Source organism: Petaurus breviceps, unplaced genomic scaffold (genome assembly GCF_028583685.1).
Source record: "Petaurus breviceps papuanus isolate PSGF00001 unplaced genomic scaffold, PetGlider_PUasm1.0 151, whole genome shotgun sequence".
NCBI classification, from domain to species: domain Eukaryota; kingdom Metazoa; phylum Chordata; class Mammalia; order Diprotodontia; family Petauridae; genus Petaurus; species Petaurus breviceps.
This window is the reverse complement of record NW_027185712.1, coordinates 17,103,653-17,131,529: the sequence shown is the minus strand read 5'-3', so window position 1 is coordinate 17,131,529 and position 27,877 is coordinate 17,103,653. Positions and strand designations below refer to the sequence as shown.

The 27,877-nt window shown below is 37.8% G+C and overlaps 1 protein-coding gene across 3 annotated transcripts in view; it reads right to left on the bottom strand.

Moving 5' to 3' along the window:
• The window catches only part of PLEKHG4B (pleckstrin homology and RhoGEF domain containing G4B), a 210,556-nt gene that overhangs the window by 55,774 nt on the left and 126,905 nt on the right, over positions 1 to 27,877 (bottom strand). For 2 of the 3 annotated variants that reach the window (XM_069075981.1, XM_069075984.1), the window contains exons 6-8: positions 21,890 to 21,983; positions 4,160 to 4,246; positions 698 to 817 (exon numbers count right to left, since the gene is read on the bottom strand). In XM_069075981.1, coding sequence (XP_068932082.1) covers positions 698 to 817; positions 4,160 to 4,246; positions 21,890 to 21,983 — 301 coding nt within the window. The remainder of the gene's footprint in view (positions 1 to 697; positions 818 to 4,159; positions 4,247 to 21,889; positions 21,984 to 27,877) is intronic. The other variant, XM_069075982.1, reaches the window with a different exon arrangement.

Genomic DNA, 27,877 nt, shown 5'->3' with positions numbered 1-27,877 from the left:
AGAGAAAAAAGGTCAGATGTGACAGATATTGCAGAGACAGAATCTAGAGGGTTGGTGCCTGACTCCCCTTGGATAAGGGTGATTTCTTCCTCCTATTTTCTTATGGGACTTAGATTGTGTATCTCTTTTGCTTACCACATTCCACCTCATTAGAGTTAGGGTTAGGAATCGTCCCTATGATTTCACTGGTATAGGGAATTCCCAGAAAAAGACTTTCTGACTGCCAATTAAGGCTGACACCTCCTCTGCTACTTACAGTCTTCCAGAGTTATCTAGAACATTGAGTGACCCACCCAGAGTCACACAGCTAGTAATACATCAGCTGTTTTAAGTTGAGTTAACACTTAAACTCATCTTCCTTCCTTGCTCTCTACATTGTGGCATGCTACCTCCATTTCCCCTTGTAGTATACTTATTTGAATGCATGATAACAAGAATAAGAATTCACATTTACAAAGAACTCTAAGGTTTGGCAAAACATTTTCCTCACAATGTAAGTCCTTTAATGGCTGCCATGTCTTTGTATCTCTAGTACCTAACATGTTTGGCACATAGTAGATACTTAATAATGCTTGCTGTATGAATGAATGAATGAATAAACAACTCTATAAAATAATGGGCAGAACAATAGAGCTATGTATACACTCAGAAAGGAAAAACAGGGGAAGGGAGCACTGAGCTATTATGCCTAACTTACCCTTCGGAAACGGATCCAGTCACTGTGGTTGTAGGGAAAGTTTCCATCAAACTCTGCCGTCAGCTGCGTGCTGTCAATGAGCTTATGCAGGGCTTTCAGGGAGGTCAGAACCTCACACTGCTGAGGAAAAGTTGTTTAAAGATCTTTATTATTGGCATGAATCCAGCTATTGGGGAGAAGGGAATCCTGTGAGGAATGGGCTTTTTCCTGCTTTCTCAAACACTCTAGAGAATAAATAGGTTATACCCGAGAAGCTTGCTGCCATTCAAAGGCCCTGGGTTTGAGAAGATCCAGGCACAGCTTTCAGTTCTATATTGCTTTATTGTGTGGCATTAATCATTCCATGTTCCTATGGGACCCATGGCATAGCTCATAGTTTAATTGCCTGCCCTGGTTTTGCTCTCAGGGATTCAAGAAATAGTGGAGAATGTCACCCTCTGCATTACTTCCTAATACTTGAGTTCTGCAGAGTACCTTTGGAATTCTAAATTTCCTGCATCATAGAATGCTCGGAGATTGAGGGTTAGAAGCCTGGAAATAATTGGCTGAAGTTTTGTTTCCTAGTGATAGGGTCAGAGTAAACCTTTGAATATTATATGAATTGGAATACAGCAATGAAGACAGAAAGGAGGAGAAGAAGTATATGGAGGAAGAAGGAAAAACAGGAACAGAGAAGTGAAGGAGATGAGAAGGGAGAGAGCGAAAGGAAAAAGAAAGAAAGAGAGAGAGAGAGAAAAGAAAAGAGAGAAAGGGGAGGTAAAACAAAGGGGACAGAAGAAGTGGCAAGAAAAGAGGAAGGAAAAGAAAAAAGAAAATGACAGGTGGAGCAGAGGAGGCAAGAGATACTCTAGAACCAAAAGGAGAGATGAGACAAGAGTGGAACAGATGAACATGAAGCATTAGGGAAAGGAAGAGAAGGATAGAGAAAAAGGGGGGAAGAAAGGAAGAAGGAATTTAAGGTAAAAGAGAAAGAAAGAAATAAATAAAAGGGAAAATATAAATGAGAAAAGGAAAAAGAGAAGAATATAGAAGAGGAAAGGTCTTCCATAATATTTCCACTTTGGATGGGGCCAGGGTCTGGGCATTCCTCACTACCTCTGTTGCTGTGATACTTGGGAACATTTTGGTGGAATCTCCTCCCCAATTCAGTGGCAGGAATTGAGAAAGGGGAGAAAGAAGGTGTGAAGAGAAGGTGTAGAGGCCCAGCATGGCCCAGGAAGAGATTAGGTGAGGTGGAAGCCAAAAAGAACTCTGAAAGACAGGACTTTGTGACTTTGATCCACCATGGACCACTATGCTCTTAACCACTTCTAATCCCATCACAATGTCGGGGAGACAGCAATGGCAGCTATATCTTTAAATTAGGATGCCTGTTCCTCCTTCACAAATACTACAGAAGTGTCAATGTGGGAACGTGCTATTCACTCGATGTACCAGTATGGTGCCTTGTTCTTTCTGGGGCTGGTGGGCTGTGGCTAAAAAGTAGTAAAGACCACTGAGCCCCTCTTAGCAACAGCAACTGAGCACTGCCTTTGACTGCTGAGCAGCTGTTACTATTACAAATATCTGGCTATGGAGCCATTGTTTTGCCAGGCACCCACATATTCCAGCATACCAGATGGGAAAAATGACTGCAATGATAGGGAAGGTATGCTACCATTCAACTTGGAGTCAATTCTATTTCCCAGTTTTTCTGTACTATATATGATCTAACTTTGCCATATATGCATGATGACAAAAACAATCATTCAATACAACTTGGTGAAAAAAAATCAATCAAATGACTTTGTTATAATTGGGACTTGAGTAGTGTTGGCTTGATTGGGGAAGACCAGCACCAGAAGTCTAGGTAGACCTAGAAAGTGGGTAAAACCAGATAGCCCAGATGAAGTGTATTATTCTAGAGAAGGTCACGAGGAAAAATGAGCCCCAAAAATATACCAGAAAAGGAGTATTGGGCCAATGAAGAAAAGACCATTGATCTATATACACTGTTGATCAAAGTCTAAACAGAATGTAAGATATAAGCTGTCTATCTAAGGTAAGGTAGATTATCAATGAAAGTCTCCATTTACAGGAAACTTCTAGAGGTCTGAGGAGGCATGCAGTTAGTATAAGGGAAACAAAAACAGATGATGAAGACATTGACCCTGGGGAATATGACAGGGAATCTAGCCACGGGGGAGCTGGGACACTGAGGTCTAGACAATGATGAGCAGTAAGACCAACATGTGGTATTCTCATTTCAGTCTCATATGGTATAAACTTCTCATACTCATACTCATTCACAAGACTTCCTCATGTGGTCTCTGTCTGAGGCAAGGCTTGGTTCTGAGTCTAGAGAAGAGCAAAGCTTCCAGGTGGATATAACATTGGCATTGCTACCAAGTCTGTAATGACATGATGCCTGTGAGTTACGTAGGTCATGGCATATTGTGGTATAGAATAAGATGAAGTCGCCTATTGATTGATGAAAATGTTCACTTTTCAAATAGTTTATTTGGTGTCACATGCACACATCTCCTTAGACTAATTTCCAGAACTTATAAAATTATTACAATTAGGCTCTAATATTCTAATAATTCAGTAAATTGATGAAGACAAAAAAGGTACAACAAAACAAAAATTCCTATACTCTTGACTTCTTTTGCTTTAAATAAATATAAACTATTATTTGAAGATTTTGTTCCTTCCTATACTAATTATGAACAATTTGAATAAGAAAAAGTAGGATTCTTTTCACTGAGTAACTTGAATGATACATAAATGATCTTCACAATTTTCTTTCTAAAATCACTTGGATTTTAATTCAAGAAGGACAAGAAGAATTTGAGTTTAGTCGATTTAATCAGGTGGTTATGTCTGCTTCTCATTTACCCTGTTCAAGCTTAAATCACCTGTCTGTATTTTAATATAAGGTGTGTTTTTGTCCCCTAAACTGCATCTAATGTCAAAGTGAAGATTAAATGAATATCAATTCCCACTTTTTACCATAACAACTGGAAAATACCCTCAAGCTTGTCTTAATGGAAAGAGAAAGATTATATTTAAAATACAAGATAAATAAAATTATTTTTGAGAAAAGTTGGGTCCATTTCTTAGTCAATAAAAATTTATTAAGTGCCTACTAAGTGCCAGGCACTGTGTGCTAAGTGCTGGGGGAGACAAAAAGAGACAAAAGATAGTCCCTGCCCTCAAGGAGCTTACAACCCAAAAGGGAAGAAAACAAATATGTACAAACAGCAATATACATGATAAGTAAAAAACAAAAACAATAACAGAGAGGAAGCATTAGAATTAAGTGGGATCTCTTTTGAAGAAACAAAAAAGCTAAATTTTCAGAATCTTTTTTTTTTTTACTATGTACCTTATTTTTCTCAGCACATACAAATATCTGAACATTACATATTATTTTGAGTTTATGCACAGTGCTAAAAATTTTAAACCACTTCTTAATTTTACCTGCACTGTTGTATCCTTGTCAGGTCTGAATGCTGATTCTTTATCCACCAGAATCAGAATGCTGTGAATGGACTGAGGTGCAGAATTCTGGAATGAGAAAAGTGATGTTAGTAATCACTTTGAAATTTCATTTAAAGTTTTCTTTTTATTATCAATCACCAATACAAAATTTCCAATAAATAATAAAAAGAGGATTTTTAAATTTTGAGTTTAAATTTTAAATTTATAAATTTACATATATAAAATATCATGTATATATTTTAAAGCATATATTACATTTAACCTTTAATAAAAATTGCCCCATGTTCCTTTCTGAACCTCTTTTTTATTTTTGCTATGTGTTTTTTTGTTTTATTAATCTCCTTTCTTTTTTTTTTTGTATCCCTATCACTTTCCACTAATTTAGTTCTCATCCTTACCCAGAACCCCTCACTATAATAAATAAGTATAGCCATACACTTCAAATCAACATAATAGCCATGCCTGAAAATGTATGTCTCATTCTGCCCCTCTAGCTCATCGTCTCTGGTAAAATACTTCATCATCAGCAATACTTCTGAAGTCATAACATTTTCTAATTTTTTTAAACTGAAAAATAAGTTAAATACAATTGCAGTTGATTGGCGCTATCTACAAAAAGTAAATATTTGCTCAAGCCATATATTTCCAAATTTAAGGAAAGGTAGTATGTTGTAAAATGGAACAAATACCGGCCTCGGAGTCAGAAGACTACCCCGAATCCAAGACTGTTGGATATTCTAATCCTAGCTTTGTTTTTCACTAGTTGTGTGACTTTGGGTAGGTCACTGAACCTCTTGAAACCTTACTTTCCTTCCCTATAAATTAAGAAGTTGGAAGATGACCCCCAAAATCTTTTCCAGTCTTCAACTTTCTGTGATTCTATAATTTACAATTCCCTCATTCGACAAACATTTATTTTGTTGATGGTTAAATTCACCCTGATTAGATAATTATTTGCTTCTAAGGACTCTGTTGTCCTTTGTGCTTGAGGAGGACCAAAATGACATCATGATGTCTGGGTCAGTGTACAGTGTGTCCAGCTCGTGACTGATCAGAACAATATTAGCCTGGGAAGTTCTACCACAGGTTGGGCACAAATAGTCTGTGTGACAATTTGGGAGGGAGATGTTTCTACATTTGCATGTCTCACATTTCTTTTGAGTTACTGAAATTCTGTTTTGCTCTTAGAGCATAGTGCCTTCTTTGATGTGGACCTACCATGCTGGGTGGTCCTCTCTCACAATCTATTCCAAAGTTCTTCAGAGAGACATTGAGAGTGTCCTTGTAGCATTTCATCTGACCTCCATGTGAGTGCTTGCCTTGTGTGAGTTCTCTGTAAAATAGCCTTCTAGGCAACCATGTATTTGGCATTTGAATAACGTGGCTATCCAATCGGAATTGTGTTCTCTGCAGTAGAGTTTGAATGCCTGGCACTCTAGCTTGAGAAATGACCTCAGTGCCAGCATCTTATCTTGGCAGATGATCTTCAGAATCTTCTGGAGATGATTCAAATGGAATTGGTTGAATTCTCAGCACTGACAGAGCCACACTGATCTGTGATAAGGATGGATCCTGGAGGGATGGGCAGAACACTTCCTTAGTGTTCTCAACAGACCATCATCAACCAGTGCTGAAGTCATTGACCATACACCTCAGGTTGAAGTCAATGCCTCTCTAGTCAAACTTCCAAATGAAGGAGGGGTTTTGAATGTCATTAGGCTCTTCTCATGTGGCAAAGGACCTAGTGCTGATTACATTCCAGCAGATATTTACAAGGTTTGCCACTCATACAAAAGCTGACTGAAATCTCTTAAGGACTAGAATTTATTTCTACCCTACTCCCTTGCTTATATTAAAAAAAAATAGTTTTGTTGGTTTTTCTTTAGCAGTTACTTTCTCACCCTCTTTTATTAGGAGAATATTTTGGAAGAGTTGCATAATTACATGATGGTCTTTCATGCCCCTGAAGTTCTTTCTATGGCTTATAGTTCTGTTCAACAACATCTTGAGAATGAACCAGGCATTTTCAGTTTCTTAAAGCTTGATTCCAGTCCTACAACCTAATTCAGCTAACATTTTGAGAGCTTATCACATGTACCAAGTTATGAGCAACTGTTGAAATATTTTTTAGAAAGTATTTTAAAAGTCCTTTGCAGGTGAATTTTTACCACTAGGACGTCTTTTTTTTTTTTTTTTTTTGCTTTTTGGAGGGCAATTGGGGCTAAGCGACTTACCCGAGGTCACATGGCTAGTTTTTTTTGTGTTTAGTGTCTGAGGCTGGATACGAACTCAGGTCCTCCTGACTCCAGGGCCAGTGCTCTACTCACTGCGCCACCTAGCCACCCCACCACTAGGACTTCTTGACAGAATTGAGGGGGAGGAACTGTTTCGTTTTTGTCTTTCTATCCAGTATCTGGCATAACTCTTCACACACACGTGCTTAATAAATGGTTTTGATTGATTGTTCCTGTTGCATTCAAAATTCAGTGCAGAAGACAGGTTAGCTACAGATAAAACAAATCCTTCAGAGTATATGCCAGTCAACCTGTATGGTGAGTAGGTAAATTTTTTACAGTAATTTTTTAGTAATTTACAGTAAAATTTTAAAGAAGTGTTATGTTTTATTATCCTAATTCTTCCAGGATCCTCTTTAATTTTACAAACATTACTACTCAATATGGTAATGATTTTCAAACTCCAATGGCTTTTTAGTTTCAAATTTAACTCAAATAATTTGCTTCTATTCTTTGTCAGGAAAATGTGTGGGGTACACACTGAACAGGAATAAGATACCAGTTAGAAATGGAATTGAGAGTGAAAACATGTCCAGACCTTCACATTTAATCCAACTACAATACTATCATGTCTCCCTAACTCCCTTATCACCACTTCCTTCATTGGAAACAAACATTTCATTGGACACTTTCCCAAAATCCATTTTGCTACTTTTAGGGGTTCTTTTGTTATGAGATTATGATGCGGTTTTTCTTAAGATCAATACCTGTGAAAACCTAAAAATATCCAACATTGAATGCAGCTTGAAAGGAAGATTTTAAAAAAGAAACAAAAAACCAAAACTAAGTACATCAACATCAATTTGATAATATTTGGATGTCCTTTTATAAATGATAAAAAGTCCCTTAGAGTATCTAGTCAAGACAGAACACTTGAGAAGTGAGCGGAATTCCTCCACTCTATCCCCACCCACTTAAGTTCAGCTTCTCTGAAAAAAATGCTTGTCTCAGGGCAGCAGCTGTGCATGCAGGAAGGGAGGCTATCCGTATCCAAGGACCACATATGGTGACTGTCGCCAGCTGGGGGAAATTAGCTGTACATGACTCAGAATGGATGTTAAGCAAAAGCAGTAGTTTGGAGGCACTTGGCTACTCAAATGAAAAACAATAAGTGATAAGGCAAGTAGTATTGTGTCAATTTAGCCCTATCTGCAAAAGCACACAGACTAGCAATCAGGGGCTCTATGCCAATTGACTAAAATCTGTCTAGGTTTGTAATGCTAGATTAGGGAATGCTACTTGAATTTTTTTTTCTTGTTTTCCCAGCTCTGCTTCTGACTTTCTGGACTTCAACATGATGCTTCAGCTACAGTTTCACCCTGGTATCTCCTTTAGTGCCTGGAGCCTCCGTGTTTGGGAATATCCCTTCATAAGGTGGGCCCCTTTCTCCTATTTGTGAGTTCTTGGGGCCTCCATTGTGAGCAGAGTTCCAGGTAGACCAGCATTCATTCCCCTCCTGCTTTTGTTCCTTACTTTCCAGAGTTCAGCACCATGCCCCCGCACCAAGTACCTTATCTGTTCCCTGTTTTTAATTCCCTTTGATGTGTTGTCTTCCACAATTAGAATTAAAGCTTCTTGAGGGCAGGGGCTATTGTTATTTTTGTTATCTTCCACACTTAGCACAGTGCCTGGAACATAGTGTTTAAAAATGTTATATTTTTAAATTAACAAATATGGGGGCAGCCAGGTGGCGCAGTGAGTAAGAGTGCCAGCCTTGGCATTGGGAGACCTGGGATCGGTTCTGGCCTCAGATACTTGGCACCCACACAAAAAATAACTGGCCGTGTAACCTTGAGCAAGTTACTTAACCCCAATTGCTTTAAAAAAAATTAATTAATTAATTAACAAACATGATCATTTTAATATACAAAAAAACAGAAAAGAATGAATATATGAAAATGGGAACTTTCATTAGTTTTTTTCAAGCACATATTACATTTAATCAGGAAGTAACAAAGCTAACCTACTTCTCTGTCCCCTGTGAGTTTCCTTCTTCGTTCTTTTGTGTATTTTAAAATATTTCATTGAAGTTCTTTGCTTTTTAAAAAAAATTTCTATCACCATTCATATCCCTCCCCACCAATAAGAAGACTCTCCTTGTAACAAATAGATACAATTAAATAAAACAAATAAGCATACTTTCTATGTCTGAAAATGTGTGCCTCATTCTGCACCTCTTTTCCATCAACTCCCTGCTAATAGCTAGGAGACATCTCATCATCAATCTTGTAAAGTCATGATTCATCTCTACAGTGATCAAAGTTTTAAAGACTTTCAAAGCTGTTTTCCTTTACATTATTATTTTGTTCACTCTATAAATTACTCTCTTGGTCTTTCTCACTTAACTCGGCATCAGATCACAAAAGTATTCCCAGGCCAGTTTCTCTGATTCATTCATTCGTTATTTCTAATGTAATGCTCCATTAAATTCCTATATGAGATTTGTTCAGGCATTTTCTATTTGATGGGCAGTCACTTTGTTTCTAGTTCTTTGATACAACAAAAAGACCTCCTATAAATAATTTTGTCCTAATAGATCCTTTGCCTAAGTCTTTGATCTCTCTGTTATAGGTAGTGGTCCCACATGGTCAAATGTTATGGACAAGTTAGGCATTTTTGTGTATAGCTCCACATTGCTTTCTAGAATGGTTGGACCAAGAATTCTAATAATAAATATCTGAAAGTTTATTAAGGGCATTGAAGAAGGACTCTACCATGATAAATAGCAAACTTATGGTAGGATATGAGCTCCACTGGATGGGTATGTATGGATAGGGTGAGATCTACATTCTACATTCTGATTGGGGAGATAACAGGTCTACTCAAATACTTAAGTATTCAGGACAGGATCAACTCTATTTTAGTCTATCTTGCTTGCAAATTCATAAAGAAAAGAAATTGTTGGGGGGGGGTGGAGTCAAGATGGCAGAGTAGAAGCACGACCTCCAAGCGGCTCCGGCTTCCACCTTCCCCAATCCATGTATAAAGGGGACTCTTAACAAACTTTGGAGCTGCAGAACCCACAAAATGACAAAGAGAAGCTAACCTCCTGCTGAGGACAGCATGGCAGGCAGGCCTGACCAGCTGCTGGCTGGAGGGACTCCAGATCAGCAGCAGCTATGGCCGTTTCCAGAATTATCAACACATAGATGCGAAGGACAAAGTGAGAGGTCAGTGCAGTGTGGACTTTGGGACCCAATAAGTGTGAGTGTGTGGTTTTTGCCCCTGGGGCGAGAAGCTGCTGAGACACCAGCAGAGCCAGTGCCACATGGCAGCTTCAGCTCCTGGCCTGCAGAGTATAGGGGGAACAAGCAACCAGTCTGAGGGGTAATCACTCTTGCTTTAACCTGCTTGGATCTGGATTGCAGTCTAGGGTAGAGGTCCTGGGGCATGTGCCCAGCTTGCCAGAGCGTGTGGTGGCCTCAGAGAGGGCACCCATATAATACCTCTGGCAGCTGAGAAAACCTCAGTGTTTGGGATGAAAGCTCCCCTGTCTGGTGGTAGAGTCCTACTGTGGCAAAAAGCCCAGGGGTCAAGTGACTGAGGGGTGACATGACCAGGCAAAGGAAACAAAGCAGACAGAAGATTCCAACATTAGACTCCTATTTTGGGGACAAAAAGGAGCAAAGCATGGAACAGGAGGAAGACAGTGAAGTCAGAACTCCTGCACCAAAAGCTTCAAAGGAAAATACAAGCTGGTTACAGGCCATAGAGGACCTTAAGAAGCAGATAAGAGAAGTGGAGGAAAAATTGGGAAGAGAAATGAGAACAATGCAAGAAAATTATGAAATGAGAGTCAACAGCCCGACTGAGGAAAATAATACCTTAAAAAACAGACTAACTCAAATGGCAAAAGAGGCTCAAAAAGGCAATGAGGAGAGGTATGCTTTAAAAAGCCAAATTTGCCAGATGGAAAAAGAATCTCAAAAGCTCAATGAGGAGAATCATTGCTTCAGAATTAGACTGGAGCAAATGGAAGCTAATGACTTTATGAGAAATCAAGATGCTGTTAAACAGATCCAAACAAATGAAAGAATAGAAGGCAATGTGAAATATCTCCAGAGACAATTTAAAAATTATTGGACTACCTGAAAGCCATGATCAAAGTAAGAACCTAGAAATCATCCTCCCGGAAGTTCTCAAAGAAAACTGCCCTGATGTTTTGGAACCAGAGGGCAAAATAGAGGTTGAAAGAATCCACCAATCACCCCCTGAAAAAGATCCCTAAAAGAAAACTCCTAGGAATATTAGAGCCAGGTTCCGGAATTCCCAGATTAAGGAGAGAATGTTACAAGCAGCCAGGAAGAAACAATTTGAATATTGTGGAAACACAATCAGGATAACCCAGGATCTGGCAGCTTCTACACTGAGGGATGGAAGGGCTTGGGATATGATATTCCGGAGGGCAAAGGAGCTGGGATTAAAAACAAGAGTCACCTACCCAGCAAAACAGAGTATCATGTTTCAGGGGAAAATATGGTCATTCAGTGGAATAGAGGATTTTCAAGCATTCTTGATGAAAAAACCAGAGTTGAATAGAAAATTTGACATTCAGATACAAGAAGAAAGAGAATCATGAGAAGGTAAACAGGGAAAAGAAATCATAAGGAACTTATCAAAGTTTAACTATTAACATTCCTATATGGAAAAACAATCATTGTAACTGATGAAACTTTTGTCAGTATGAAAATAATTGAAGGGAATAGAAATATATATATATATATATGACTATATATGAGGGTATATGGGCATATGAATACATATGTGAATGTGTGTATATATGTTTACAGGTATACATAGATAGAGGGCACAGGACCAATTTAACAGGAAGGGGTGATACTTAAAAGGTGAAATTAAGAGGTGAGAGAGGAATATAATGAGAGGAGAGGGGGAGAGACAGAATGGGGTAAACTATCTCATAAAAAAGAGGCAAGGGAAAATGGTTACAATGGAGGGGAAGAACAGGAAGGCAAAAGGGAATGGGTCAACCTTATTCTCATTGAATTTGACTTGGGGAGGGAATGAAATACACACTAAATAGGGTATCTCACCCTACAGGAGAGTAGGGGGGGGAAGGGGATGAGAGGGGGGATGATGGAAGGGAGGGCAGGCTGGGGGGGAGGGAAGTTGGAAGCATCCACTTTTGAAAAGGGATGGGATCAAAGTAGAGAATAGAACAAGTGGGAGGTGGGATAGGAGGGAGGGAAATATAGTTAGTCTTTTACAATATATCTACTCTGTTATTGTTTTGCATTAGCTACACATGTACAACCTATACTGAACTGCTTATCTTCCCAGTAAGTTACATTTCCCATGTAACTGGGAAATAAGATATACAGGCACTGGGGCATAGAGATCCACTGTGCCCTACTGGAAAAGTCGAAAAGGGTATGGGAGAAAATATGGGAGAGAGCAGATTGGAGGAGGGGATATCCTGTAGGACTGCTATTTTGGGGTGGTGGGTAGGGGAAAAACGGGGAGAAAATTTGTAACTCATAATCTGGCAGAAATGAATGATGTAAATGAGAAGTTAATAAAGCATTTGAAAAATGGGGAAAAAATAATAGAAATTGTTTCTTTTGTGCTCTTTCTGTTTTTTTTTTTGTGCAATTCTGGTGCCTAGCAATATGCTTTGAACAAAGCAGATGTCTAATAGATGCTTGTTGAATAGAAATAAATAAAGAAGTAGCTGCTAATTGAAAGATGTTTAGCAGATCCTTTTGGGGGGATGTTAATTAAGTAGAGTTGCTTTCATCATCATGTGCCCCAGAGCTACAAGAAATGCCATTTTATGAGATATTTGGACATCTTGCCTTGTAGTTCTAAGAATAAGCACATGTGATAGACCACCAGGAAGACACTTGTAGCTTTTTGTGATGACATCTGCTACAGCAGATTAAGAAGCTAAGAAATTCTATGAAGAGCTTGGCCACAGAATTATATTTCAGAGTTAAAAGAAAACTCATTAACATCTAGTTCAACACATACCTAAAACAGAACCTGATCTACAACATATCTAATAAGTATTCACGCAGCCTCTGGTTGAAATCCTCCAATTAAGGAGTACCTGCTAGCTCTTGGGGCAGCCCTTTGCAATTCTGGATAGCTCTAATTGCTAGGAGGTACTTCTAATAGCAAGATTAAACTTGCCTCTTTCTAACTTTCATGTAATGATTCGAATTCTGCTCTCCCAGGGTCAAAGAAACCAATTCTTATCCTTCTTCCAATTATAGCCTTTCAAATACAGGAAGACACCTATCATGCTCCTTTCTTCAGCAGAATAAACATATCCATTTCCTTCAATCCATCTCTGTACGACATGAAACTGAAGTCTTTCACCATCCTGTTTGCCCTTTCCTGGATACTCTCTAGACTAAGCCAACATTTACCTTGCTATTCAGCATTTTCAGTATAAAGGTGGACACCCACAAAATTGACAAAAGTATATTGGAAAATACAATTTGGAATCAAGAAATAAAAGAGGATAAAGACTTGCACACTAACTAGGAACCTTATACCTATACACCCTGATTACTTTCTTTTTTTTAATTGATTTTCTTGATATGTTTCATATTTATGCCATTTAGATTTCTCTATCCTCTCTCTTTCCCAGAGAGCCATCCCTTATCACAAAGCCATCCCTTATCACTTTGACTACTTCCTTAAAGAACAGAGGCGGAAAGTACCTGATATGACAAATATTTAATGATTCCATAAAAAATGGAATTGGCTATATTTTAGGGATAGGAACTAGACTTGTGATTTCAATGGCACAGGGAAGTCCCAGATGAAAAAAAAACACCTTCTACCAACAAAAGTTAGCACTTCTTTTACAACACATTCTTTTTTTGTTCTTGAAGAGAAACAATGACATCATGAAAGTGATGTCTTGACTTGTGAGTGAATTGTACTTAAGTGAGGTAGAGCTGTGCAAAGTCATCAGCCTCAGTGTTTCTTCCAGAGTCATTGGACTCCAGTGGCAAGATAGAAGTTAAGGTGACTGGTGATGGCCTCTCCACAACATGTAGTCCTAGAGAGTTACCCGGCACTCTAAAATGTTAAGTGACTTGCCCAGAGTTATACAATCATGGGTCCAGTGTAGGACCCATGATCTTCTTTGCTTCAAGGTCAACTCTCTATTCACTATACCATATTGCCTCTCATGTTATAAAGAGAGGAAACAGCTGGTTACAGATGTGGGAGTTGTTTCAGTACTGGCTATCTACAGATAGTCAGATCATTAGAGGGTTGGAACAAAGTTGTGAAAGTAAATATATTGGATACAACTGAAAAGAATTAAAGAAAGTTCTGGGTGGGATCACAGCAGACACCTCCACCCCCTCAGCTTATCTGCCGACTCAAAAAGATGGGAAATGGGTAAAAGTGAAAGACATTAACATAATTACTATTTCTTAAAGAAATTTAACCCATGCAAATAGAGAAGTTTAACCAAGAAAAATTAGTCTGAAGAGGCTGAAAGAGCCCAGAAACCATCTCAGATCATAAATGTTTTATATCCCTGACAAGAAGAACCACATGAAACTATGTTCCTATGACCATGGTATCTAGAAAAGAGCCAGGTGACATCATTAATATTGCATGTTCATGGAACCAGTCAGAAAGCCCAACACTCTGAAGATTTATCTTTAAATATACTTTGTTAGCTGTTAAAATTTTGCCTTCTTGAGGTCACAGGTAATTATGAATTCTTTGCATTCATCACTAGCTTACAAATAGGCCCTTCGTGGGTTTATTTTCTAGCTTTGTATATCTTTCACAGAGGATATAGGCAATGCTTTGCATCCAAATATCTTTGCTTTTCACATATGACATGATTTTATATAGAGTATTCTTAGCTGTCATTGATGGCAATTCATTTGTTGGATTTACTGAAGTTATGATGTCCTCTTCTCCAGATCTATGGAATAGGCCATAATCTGTTAACATAAATCTAACATCATACACTTACTAGTCAATAAGCTTAAGAGTTTACTATGGGCCAAGCAGTGTGCCGTGATCTGGGTGGCAAAGCAGATAGAATGCCAGAGTATGTAGGGGGACATAAGATGGAAGTAAGATGACTGGAAAGGTAGAAGGAAAGCTAAGTTATGAAAGGCTTTAAAAGCCAAACAGGATTTTACAGTTGATCCTGGACGTAATCGGGAGCCATTGGCATTTATTGAATAGGGGAATGGTATAGTCACATCTATACTTTAGAGAGATAACCGTGATAGCTAAATGGAAAATGAAATAGAGTGGAGAGAAACTTAAGGTAGGGACATCAACGGTTCATGGCAGTTACCATGATTACCCCTGGGAGGGCATGACAAGAGATTCATAGGTTGGGAAGGTATGATTGAGTTTTGATTAGCCTCAGTGGAGGAAGGGGACATTCAGTATGATGGGATCACAGTGCCACTTGAATATTTTGAGTTAAACCCTCCTGATATAGCCAGAGACATGTGATTAGAAAATGAGGTGGGCCAGTCATGTGACAAGAGCGACAGATAACCAAAGGACAGTCAATGTGCTTCGCTGGCATTCTCCACACAACGTCAGGAGGTCTTGAAGAGGGGTTCCAGCATGAGTGGACTCTCTGTGGAGTATTTACTAGTAGATCCTTTGGGGAAGATTTAGGAGGGTTGGGGAAGCACAATGACTTATTGAACATCTATTATGTGCCAGACATTGTGCACAATATTATCTTATTTGATCCTCACAATAACCCCATAAAGCGTTATTTCCAATAAATATAAAAAATAAATTTATTATATTTATTTATAGATAAGGAAAGTAATAAAGACAGAGGTTAAGTGACTAGTCCAGGTTCACACAGCTCTTGAGTACCTGAGGCTAGATTTGAACGTAGGTCTTTTTGACTCCAAACCCAGCACTTTTATTACTTCTGTAGGAACTCTGTTGAGTTAAATAATAATATATAGTAACAGCAACAACTAGCATTTATTTATATAACACTTTAAGGTTTGCAAAGCTATTTCCAAATAGCTCATTTTGTTCTCATAACAACTATGGTAAGTATATGATATTATTATCCTCATTTTATGGATGAGGAAATTGAGGCTGTGAGTGGTTAAATGACTTTCCCAGGGTCACATAGCTACTTAGTGTCTGAAACTAGATTTGAACTCAGGTCTTCCTGACTCTAGGTCTAGCATTCTATCCCCTGGTCCACCTATTTACCTCAGAGAGTTACAAAGAAATGGAACAAGGAAGGAAAGAAATTTTACAAGGTGGAACAACGATTTGGTATTGGGGAAAAAACCCTAAAATTTCATAATTTTCTTACGTCTGACACTGACTAGAAACTGTTGTCCTAAATAATATGAATCAAAATACTATTTCTCCTTTAATTCACTGTCACAAAATTATAGTTTATAGCAAAGAAACAGCCCATGTGTGTTTACAAAGAAAGAGTGCTTCTGTATATGTGGTATGGTTAAGGATGAAATTCAGGCCACAGCTTTTTGGAATAAAATGATCATTTTAATATATGATGAATTTACAGCTAGAAGAGATCTAAGCAGGTATCTATTTCATTCCCCTTACTTCTCCATCCCTACCCCCTCCTTTGTTAATAGAATAGAAAATTGAGGCCCAGAGAGGTTAAATGACTACTCCTTTTAAGTAGGATCTTCTACCTTATTTAAAACAATTGGTAACCAATGATATATGATCATAGAGATAGAGGGAGAAGGGCTCTCAGAAACCATCTAATCCAACTCTTCCATTTTACACATGAGGAAACTAAGACCCTAGGAGGTTCGGTTACTTGCCCAAGATCACACAGATAGTAACTGCCAGGTGTGGGATGATGTGTTTGGATTTCCATAAGGAATTAGACTTAGTCCACACTTTTCTGTAAGGGCCTACTTAAGCTAACAAGGTATTAGATACAGGGTGTCCCAAAAGTTTTAGTGCAGTTTTAAGCCTTAATAACTTAAAACCACACTAAGACATTTGGGCAGAATCCCTTAGTCCTGGCACTATTATTTTCTTAATGTAAGGTAAGATTGCCTTCTATTGCCTCATAATATATTCCATTAACTCTTTCTCCCATCTTTTAAAAATGAACTTTTGCTCAGCCACACTCTCCTGAACTTGTACTTGGAAGGATGATTTTAAAGTTTAATAATTTAAGACCACATTAAGACTTTTTTGGGAAACTCTGTATTACTCTCTAACAGAAATCTAAACAGGACCTTGATTCATGAATTTTTTTCATTGTTATTCCCTTCTGTCAATATTAGCAAATGTTAATTCTTTAGTTGAAACATATAAGCACATATGCACTCTCAAACACACACATGTAAAAGAGCTTTTCTTTGAAGAACCTTATTGTAGCCAGAGGACAAGTGAAGGGAACTTTATCTTCTCATAATTCAAGAAGGCTTTTATCCTTACAGATATCAGCACCCTCGGTAATATACTTGACAGGGCTAGTAAAGTATTTCCCCTCATCCACAATATCATGTATCAAATGGCCTTTCCAGTGTTTTGCAGCAGTAAATTACAATGTAATGAAAATGTCCAAAATCATATCTTCCCCATGTCTTGGGAATGCTGTGGAAATAATATATTTCAATGAACCAGAATGGTTTTTTATTTGTTTGCTTTAAGAGGCCTTGGGGTGTGGGAGAAGGAAGGGGTATCATGCTAGTAAAACAAAACAGAATTGTAGTTGTTTATATCTTTTTTTTTTTAAGCCACAAGGGAAAAATACAAGACAAATGACTTCTCTCAAGGGCTGTTCTGGTTCACTTTTATGTCCTTTTCTTTTTGTTTCTTTTCTCTTTGGGATTACATGTTCATAATACATTAATAAAATATGAATAAAAGGCTCTTTGAACAATCTGTCTTTTGAGAGTCACATGAGGTTTCCTGGAATAGCATGTTGCCTAATTATACTATAGTTATCTTCATAGATGTTCTCATAAATTCAGTAAGACCAGTATTTTATTTTATTTTTTGCTTTTTGGAGGGCAATTGGGGTTAAGTGACTTGCCAAAAGCCACATGGCTAGTAAGTGTGTCAAGTGTCTGAGGCTGGATTTGAACTCAGGTTCTCTTGACTCCAGGGCCAGTGCTCTATTCACTGTGCCACCTAGCTGCCCCAAGACTGGTATTTTCATTAAGATGGACACTGAGTTCCCTTATTTTTTTTCCATTCCAAGTTCTTCATGTCTGGTGTTGAAGCCCTTCTTACCCAAGACTGGTTTTAACTCTGGTGTAGGACAATGGAAGGCTAATAAAGGAAAAAAAGGAGGTTGGGTTTCCTTGAAGAATGCATAAAGAGAATGTCCACCAGCAGGAGAATTTGTTAAGGGAAGTGAATCAAGCAATGCCAACAAAACCATAGGTCTATCAAGTGATAAGTTCAACCATGCTTTATTCCCCATGTTCTGTATTTTAGCATAGTGAAACCTGATGGGGTGATTGGCAAAAGGTTCCCTGTGATGAATTTCTAAGGTATTGATTTTCATCAGTGGAGGGAGAATATTCACATTGATGAGATTGTAGATACATTTGAAGACTGTGAGTTGAGACCTCATGATGTAGGCAGAGAGAGGTGAATGGAGTAGGAAGTAGACTAGTTACGTAACAAGAAAGACAGATAACAAATGGTCAGTTGACTTGCTCCATTGGCATCTATAATATGCCATAAGTTCGAGTGTATCCAGAGGAGGGTTACCACCAGTGAAAAGGATGGAGATCATGCCATATAGATAATAATTATAATGACAACAACAACAATCGCTAGCATCTATATAATGCTTTGGGAAGTTAGGTGGTGCAGTGAATAGAGCACTAGGCATGGAGTCAGGAAGATTCACATTCCTGAATTCAAATCTGTCCTCAGACACTTACTAGCTATGTGACCCTGGGCAAGTCATTTAACCCTCTTTACCCCAGTTTCCTCATCTGTAAAATGAGCTGGAGAAGGAAATGGCAAACCACTATAATATCTTTGCCAACAATACCCCAGATGGGGTCACAATTAGTTGGACATGAATGAACAACAACAATATATAATACTTTAAGGTTTACCAAGTGCTTTACATCTGTTACATCATTTCATCCTCACAAAAATTCTGTGAGGTAAGTGCAATTATTATCCCAATTTTACAGGAAGGAGGAACGGAAACGGAGAGATATCAATTGGCTAGTCCATGATGATACAGTTAGTAAGTGCTTGAGGCAAAATTTGAACTCAGGTATTTTTGACCTGAAGAATTTGGGGAAGAACAGACTTATTGGGGACTGATTAGTTAGCAATCTTCATGTACCTGGGGAGCTGTCATGCACGATAGAGTTCAGAGTTGTCTTGCTTGGTTCCACAAAGTAGAAGCTACATAGAAACCAATTTCATTTCAATGTAAAGAAAAGCTTCCCAATATTTATAGCTGTTCAGAAGTACACCAGACTGCCTCAGGAAATAGTCATTTCCCCATTACTGGTGATTTTCAAATGGAAGTTGGATGACTATTTGCCAGAGATATAATAAAGGAGATCCTTAGTCAGGTAAGGGTTAGTAATAGATGGCCTGTGAAATTCCTTCAAAATCTGAAATTGTAAGATACTGTGATATAGTAAGCTCTTAGATATATCTGTTTGTAGAACTGGATGTAATTTAAAAGATAAAAATGTGATTTTTTTCCTACTTTTTCCACTGTTTATTTTATTTTCCCTTATTCTTCTCTAGACTATTTATTGTGACTCAGAAACCAGACTTGGAGTTTTTCTATTGAATGTGAACAATAACGCTTGGCCCCTATCCCACTAGTAGCCTTGGAAACAAATCACTGAGCAGAGCAGTTAGGCTCAAGTGCCCCAGAGGCAGAACAGCCAAGGGTAATATTTACTATCTCTCAAAACAATGAGCATCAGTAAAAATGTCTAAATTTGCTACCATGGGATGCTCAGCCCTCAAGTCTTAGCCTTGAAGTCCTGGGCAGACTTCCTCCTGGGTAGGAGGAACTAGGAACTATGGAGAGGGAGCAAGCCAATCATTCAAGGATCAGGATGCCAAGAGAGGAAGAAGTCAGTTTTTTAAATTCATAGATTTCAAGACTCAAGAACGTTTTGTGGTAAGACTTTTGTTGACTTGAAAAAATTTCCTTTATGCTAAAACTAGTTCAAGAATCAGTGATGGGGTAACATACTGTTGGGAGTCTGGAGACTAAGGTTGTAGTACCATCTTGTCCCATTCACTGAGCTGTGTGACCTTGAGAAAGTCATTCCTTTCACTTGGTCTCACCTTCCCCACCTGTAAAATGAGGAGTTCCGACTATATGACCACTTAGGTTCCTTGCTAAAGGTCTGTGACTTTTAATATCTTCCCCACTCACCTAATTTACTGGGTGGTCATATTGATAAAATGATCTAATAAATGAGAAAATGTCTGATGAAGTAAGAAAGAACCACATGGAACCACCACCACAACCACAACCAGAACCATAGGATCTCAGCAATGGAAGGGATCTCCATGGTCATATGATCCAAACTATACCTGAAAAGGGATCCCTTTTATAGCATGCAAGATATGCCTTTGCTTTAAAATTTCATTTGAGGAGACCCAACTCTCTATGGAGGTGGCCCTTTTGAATGACTCTAGTTCTTAGTAAGTTTATCCTTACATCAAATCTCAAATCATTTCTTCATAACTTCCAACCGTGGATCAGAACTCTGCTCTATGGAGCGAAGCAACATTTGAATTCTTCATCCACATGGTAGCCTTTCAAGGACTTGAAGACAGCAATCCTTTAAAGTTTTTCTCTAGACTAAACACTTCTACTTACTCCCAAAGATTCCCATATGGCATGAATTCCAAGCCTTTCCATATCCTGCTTGCACCCCTTTGGAGACTTTCTAATTTATTAATGTCCTTTCTAAAATGCAAAACTTTGAATGGAACACAGGATTCTAGATATGGCCCGACCAGGGCAGAACTTCATGGTCCTGGTGACATTCCTTTCTTAATGTAGGGTAAAATTGCATTCTGTTGCCTCAAATGTATTCCACTAACCTGAATTTTTTTTATTTTTTATTTTCAAAAATTTTATTGAAATATTTTAGTTTTTCCATTTACAAAACCATTTTTTACCTTTTTTTTTTTTTTACCAATTCTGAGTTCCAAATTCTCTTACCCTCCCCTCCGTATTTTCCTCATTGAAAAGGCAAGCAATTTGATAAAAGTTATACATGTTCCATGCTTTTTTAAAAAAAAAAACCTGGGGTTAAGTAACTTGCTCAAGGTTACACGGCCAGTTATTTGTGGGTTTGGTGCTAAGTATCTGAGCCTGGATTCAATCCCAGGTCATCCCGACTCTGGGGCCAGTGCTCTTACTCACTGTGCTACCTGGCCGCCCCTTCCATGCATTTTTAAAGATGAATTATTGTGTAGTCAGACTTCTCTCACCTGGTACATTTAATGCTGGATTTTTTTAAACCATGTAAGACTTTACTTTTATCCCAATTAGACTACACCTTATAAGATTAAGCCAAATAGTCTCTCAAGATCTTTTTGGATCTTGACTGTCACCCGGAATGATAGCTATCCCCCTGTCCAGCTTTGTATCATTTGCAAGTATGATAAAGATGCCGTCTATGTCTTTAACTAATTGATAATAAAAATGTCCAACAGCACAGGGCCAAGCACAGATCCATTGTGCACTCCGTTGGAGACCTCCTTTTGGTTTGACACCAACCAAGGCTACTTTTGGTGCCCAGCCATTCAACCCTTTCCACATTCCAGGGAAGGAGCTAAATAAATAAATAAATAAATCTTTCACGAGTTGCCTTGAAGTATCAGAGTATTAAAGTAAATAAGAAAATGAGGCTGAGAGTCCCAGAATTTTTTTTAGTTTTTGCATCAACCTGACCCTGATGGAACTTTCAGTTTCTCAGAGCAAATGAACAGCATTCTTGATGCTAGACTAGATGATTTTCCATCATCAGAGAACTTTCTGACCTGGTATTTGTTTTTCTTTCAGTTACTACTAAAACCAAAGGTTATCCTAGTGGCCACTGATGAAATCAAATGCCATGGAATCTTTGCAATAACTTCTGGACCTCTTTCTCTCTTTCCAGTAGCTAGCATTGGCAAGATGCCAAGAAGAGAGTTCTTTGGCTCTATTTTGTTCTTTAAAAAAACCCTTGACTTTGGAACAAATACAATATCCTTTTGGTCTCTCATTCCAATTCTTCATTTCACTTCAGTCAGTGTCAGTGATAACCTTTCTAACTACCTCCTCCAGAATTCCTCTAATACTATTCCCCTTGGAGCACAACATAAGCTTTACCAGCTAAACCACAGAATCTAATTAATTCTGAAAGTAAAACAAAGGTTTTTAAAAGCAATAATAAACAACAACAAAGGATGAGGGCAACAAACACACCTGTAATGCTGTGACAGCTCTGAAGAGAGCTGGGGCAGGCTGGCATTTCCGAGCATCCACTAAGATAACCAGTCCCAGATCCCGCACCTCCTTCCTGTAAAAAGAAAAGCAGGCTGACTTTTAATTGATACATTTAAAATTTCTTAGCAGGAAGGTTATTGCTAACATTTCAATAAGACTAAGATGATCTAAGGTTATTTGTGGCTCTAAAACTTGGTGATTCTATTGATTTCTAGATACTCAGGACCTCCTTTTTTCCCCCCTCTTTCTTTCCCAGGAAAGGAAATTATACTCAAATTAGAATTATTATTTAGGTTTAATCAGTTAATTTTGTCAGTTGATTCTAGGGCAAACTGAGACCTTCTATTACATCGATGATTAACAACATTGCTATGGTTACTCTTTAAAAAATCTTATTCATCACTGAAAATGTACTTAGCACTATTGAATAAATTTAAAATGAAACAAAAAAGCAAAGACTTGTCTTTGGATTTATCAAAACAAATAATAAATTAACTGAGATAACGTAAGTAAAGCATTTTGCAAACATTAACACACTATTTAGTGTTAGTTATTATTATTGCCAGTATTAATCAAGAAGTATTTATAAAGAGCTTAGTATGTGCCATGCATTATTTTTTATCACTGGACATAAAAGTTTATCCTGGTGGGGCTGAGAGAGAAGATCTTAGCAAGACCTAAGTTTTACTCATTGATTTTTCTGAAGGTATGGAAGATAATAGAACTCACAGCTGATACAAACCTGTGAAGTTTTCTTAATTGTCTCTCTAATGGGTTCCTAGAGTTTGGGGAATGGGTTGGCCAGCCCTCTTCTCTTTCTCTCTTTTTATTGCTGCCATTATTCCCTGAATGATCACCTGACTATCCTCTTATCTTGATTTTCTTGGCCTTAGCATGGATGTTCCTTATCTTCCCCTTAGCTCATCTGAGAAAGAGTTTGAGTTTTTCCAAAAGAACTTTATAACAAATCAGGGGAAAATATGACATAAAAATGTAAAAAAAATCTTTGGATAAGATTCCTCTGCTCTGGAACTGTAATGGTAATTTGAAGACCCCTTTTTGTATTGGCAATCAAGCATGTCCTTAACACTTAGTAATTGATCAAATCTCTGTGAAAGAAACAGAAGGTATGAACCCCTGTTCCTGATGTGACAGGAAGGGGTTGGCTGAAACAGGAAGCTAATGTTGTGTATATAAGAAAAACCCCCAAAAAGGCACAGTCAGAATTTCTTGGGACAAGAATCTGGAGGCAGAGCAGCTACAGAAGAGAGAATGGAGAACTGAGCCAGAAATTCCTGAGAACTTGTGGTGGTGGAGCTTCTTCTGAACAGGAGCCCAGGAAGTCCAGGAGCTCCCTTCCCCCAAGCTGGATAAGGTCGTTCTGATTTTTTTGAACAAGCTGCAGAAGACTGAGGAAGCATGACCCGGGTGCAGGGTCTTTGTCTGTTTGTGGTTTGGTTGAGCCTTGAATTCCCGGGAGCAGAAATTGTGAAGAATTTGAGAAGGACTGGACCCTTTGAGCTTCAGTGTGGAGCAGGACCTACCTAGAGAGCTGGACAAGGAACAGGGAGCTGTCTGCCATTGAACCCAGGTGACAGTCTGGTGAATCCAGGTAGAATCTGGGACCAAGGAAGGGGATCCAGGGAATCTGAGAACCGGCCCCAAGACAAGATGAAAAGACCTCTCCATGGGCACTGAGTAATGATGAAATTGTAGTTTACTAGTAACCTAGGGGTGGAGAGTTTGTGTATTTTCTAAAGATTGTACTTAATGATTAATGATACTTAGTAATTGATTGTTGAATAAGTGACTGAGTTAATTTAGTATGCCCCATGAGTGGAAGACTTTGACTATTGTACTTTGAGATGATTATTCTTTGTTCTAAATATTGTGATTACTTTGGTGAAAACTATGTGGCCATTTTAATGATAAGCGGTTGTGAATACTATATTGTGATTTTCTGTGATATGCTGTAATATTGTGAATGCTGTACCTTGATTTTCTGTGAATGTTTCGCTTTGAATTGTTATGGAATAAATAGTGTTCACTTTACTGTGTAATCAGAACCTTAAAAGCTGTTCACAGTAGCAGTCCTCTGGAAAGCTGCTTGTGCATGGCATTACAGGAACTTGTTAATATTTTACTCTATATGTATTTTTTAAAATGTTACATTTTTATGTCAGATTTTTGAGAGTCAGCTAGTATATTTTAGATGCTGAAACTTAGATTTATGAAATGTTTATTTTCTGAGGAGACTCCATTAGATCTAACAGATAGAACTATAATTTCTATAATTACAATATTTTACTGCTTTAATAATAGCCATAAAATGATCAAGATGGATCAAAAATTTTATGCAACTGCTTAAAAAAGCCATACTTTTGGTTGCATTAATAAAAACAGAGTATCCAGATCATGGAAAGTAAGAGGCTTGCTACTCTCAGGTCTTGTTGAACCAAATCTTGGATACCATATTCAATTTTTGTTGCTAAATTTTTTAAATGTACATTGACCAATAAGAGTGTTTCAAAGAAGTAGGGTCAGTATGGTGAAGAGTGGCGAAAATAATATGTTAGGAGAAATAGTGGAAAGATATGAAGTTGTTTAGTAGAAGGTGAGCTCCTTGTAGGCTGGGAGAATTTTGTTTTTGTCTGTATCTACAGTACCTAACACAGTGCCTGGAAAATAGTAAGCACCATATAAGTATGTGTGGAAATGAACTGAATTAAACAAGACTGAGAGCTGTGTTCAAACACTGTTTTCAAAAATGAAAAACTCTGGCTGTAAAAACAATGCAACTCAACAATTATTTATTAAGAACCTATTGTAGGAGTGTGTTCTGTGATGTGGGTTGAAACTATAAATAGAACAACTTTTTAACAATTGTTCACTTGTTTAGTCTTGTCAGACTCTTTTTGACCCTGTGGACCACATCTGTATGCAGCACACCAGTATTGTCCATGAAGTTTTCTGGGCAAAGATACTGGAGTGGTTTACCATTTCCTTCTCCAGTGGAATAAAAGGTTAAGTCACTTGCCCAGGGTTATGCATGTAGTAAGTGTCTAAGGCTGGATTTGAACTCAGGTCTTCCTGACTCCAGGTCCAGTGATCTATCCACTGAGCCTCCTTTTAACAATTAGAGTTGCTCAATAACAAAACAGGCACAGGAAGCACTTCGCCTTCACTTGAATTCTGTGAACAATGACTAGATGGCCATACTTTTGTGTTGCTACAAAAGGATTCCTGATTTGGATGAAAGACTGGGGGACTTCTCTGATTTTACCTTGTATCAACAAGCCAGCAAGTGACATTTTAAAGACATCAAGGCTATTGGAAAGAAAATGTATAAGAACATTGCTCTATTTAAAAGGAAAAATGCAATTTAAGTCTTCAGATTATAGTTTCTTGTTACAGAGACATCTCTTTACCAATTACCTAATGGGCATCATTTCAGTTGGGGAATAAACAATTTATTTTGGTAGCTTTAATGAAGTTTAGTGTTTTGGTGACCTTTTCTGAGTAATGGAAACATTTCTTTAATGTCATTTTGGTAATGAGAATTGTGAATTCAATAAAAGTATGGATTGCATAAAGCCTTCAGCATTGATTCACTAATTAATTTTGCAGAAATACAACCATGTTATATTGTTATGGAAGTCACATGCTTCATTCTAATTTTGAAAGAAAGAGGCAGTTGAGCCTAAATCATCAAAGCCACTGCTGTAGTCCATACCTACTTAGCCCTGTGCCTATAGCTACGTCTATATCTATGCTTACAGACAGAAAATACTAATTGATATTCATAGTTATCAGCTAGAATTTTTTTAAATTAAATTTTATGTTTATTTTTAGTTTACCTCATTCATTTCCACAACATTTTGAGATACAAATTTTCTCCGTCTTTCCCCTACCCACCACCCCAAAACCATGATCCCACTGTATACCCCCTCCCCAATCTGCTCTCTTCTATATCTCAGCTAGAGTTTAAAAAAATTATTTATTTTTAGTTTTCATCATTTACTTCAACAAGTTTTAAATTTTCTCCACCTCTGCCTTCCACCCCCTTCCCAAGATGGTGTGAAATTCTATATAAGCTCTACATATACATTCTTATTAAGCATATTTTCTCATTAGTCATGTTGTTTAGAAGAATTAGAACAAATGGGAGGAACCATGAGAAAGAAAAAGCAAAATAAAACAGAACAAAACTAAAAAAGAGAGCAAATAATATGCTTTGATCTGGATTCAGACTCCATATTTCTTTCTCTGGATGTGGATGTCATTTTCCATCATGAGTCTTTTGGAATTGTTCTAGGTCCTTGTATTGCTGAGAAGAACAAAGTCTATCAAAGTCAGTCATTGCACAACGTGACTGATACTATGTATAATGTTCTATTGGTTCTACTCACTTCACTCAGTATGAGTTCATATAAATCTTTCCAGGTTTTTCTGAAGCCTGCCTGCTCATCATTTCTTATAGCACAATAGTATTCCATTACATTTATATACCACAACTTGTTTATCCATTCCCCAGTCGATGGGCATCCCCTCAATTTCCAATTCTTGGCCACCACAAAAAAAAGCTGCTATAAATATTTTTGTACATGTGGGTCCTTCTCCCATTTTTATGATCTCTTTGGGATACAGCCCTAGAAGTAGTATTGCTGGATCAAAGGGTATACACATTTTTATAGGCCTTTGGGCATAGTTCCAAATTGCTCTCCAGAGTCACTGGATCAGTTCACAACTCCACCAACAATGAGTTAGTATTCAGCTAAGAGCTAGAGTTATCCCAAAGTGGAATAACTTCCCTCACAAGAGAGTGGGTTTCATCTCAATGAAAGTCCTCCAGTACCATCAATTGTTTACTGTTTTGTTGAGGGCATTCTTATTCAGGTATGGGTTGTACTAAGTTGCCTCTCAAGTCTCTTCCAACTCAGATATTACATGAAACTATTGCAATGTTCCAAGAGGAAGATGCAAGCATGGTAAAATATGAGGAAACCATGTCATATAAGGACTACTTGAAGAAACGAGACCGAAGTTTGCATTTCTAGAGATGGGAAGACTTTGGGATGATAGGAAGCTCTCTTTGAATATTTGAAGAACTATCTTTTGATGGAGATATTAAAGTTATTCTGTGTAAATCCATTTATTGTATGTAAATCATTTTTCCTAGAACAAGGACCAGTGGGTAGAAATGGGAGGCATGCAGACTTCAACTTGTTATGCAGATAAAGCTGCTAACAGAGCAATCTTTAAGCAGGTTGGGCTTTTTTGTTTGTTTTTGTCCAGACCTTTTACTTCATTTCTAGAGGCAGTTACTGGTGAAGAATTTCCTTTGCTGATATATTCATGTGCTCTCCAACTTACATTATTAAAAACTGATCTGGGAATATAGAGAAGTTAAGTGACTTGGCCAGGATCATAAAGCAGTATTTGTTGGAGGTGGGCCTTGAACCCAGATCTTTCTGATAATGAGTGAGGCCAGCTTTCTATTTTATTTCTATTTCTAAATCCCTGGCTGTCAGGCAAGCAATTTGTTATCATGTAAAGTCACACCAAGTCAAAATTAAGATTCCTTCCAGTTTTGAAAATTTTAAATACATGTGTTTCTAGTTTATATACTTGTGGAAAGTCTCCTAGAGATCATTTGCTAAGGTCATCATAGAAATAGTATGCATTTAAAAGAACCTTCTCTTGTGTTTCTGGACTCTCTTAGACTCTCCCATGGCCATGTAACAGTGTTTTGGGTTGCTTTTTTTTTTTTTAGTTAAGAAAAGCTTTTAACCAAACTATAGATCAACGCTTGACAGAAAGATCCTGTTTTAACTATAAGGAAACTTTTCTTATACCCCAAGAAAACAAATTTAAAGTGTTTTTAAAAGGACCTAAGAGAGGGAGGGGAAGAAGAAAAAAAACTTGGCATCTTAGAAAAGATGGTATCTGAAAGAATGCCTTAGAACG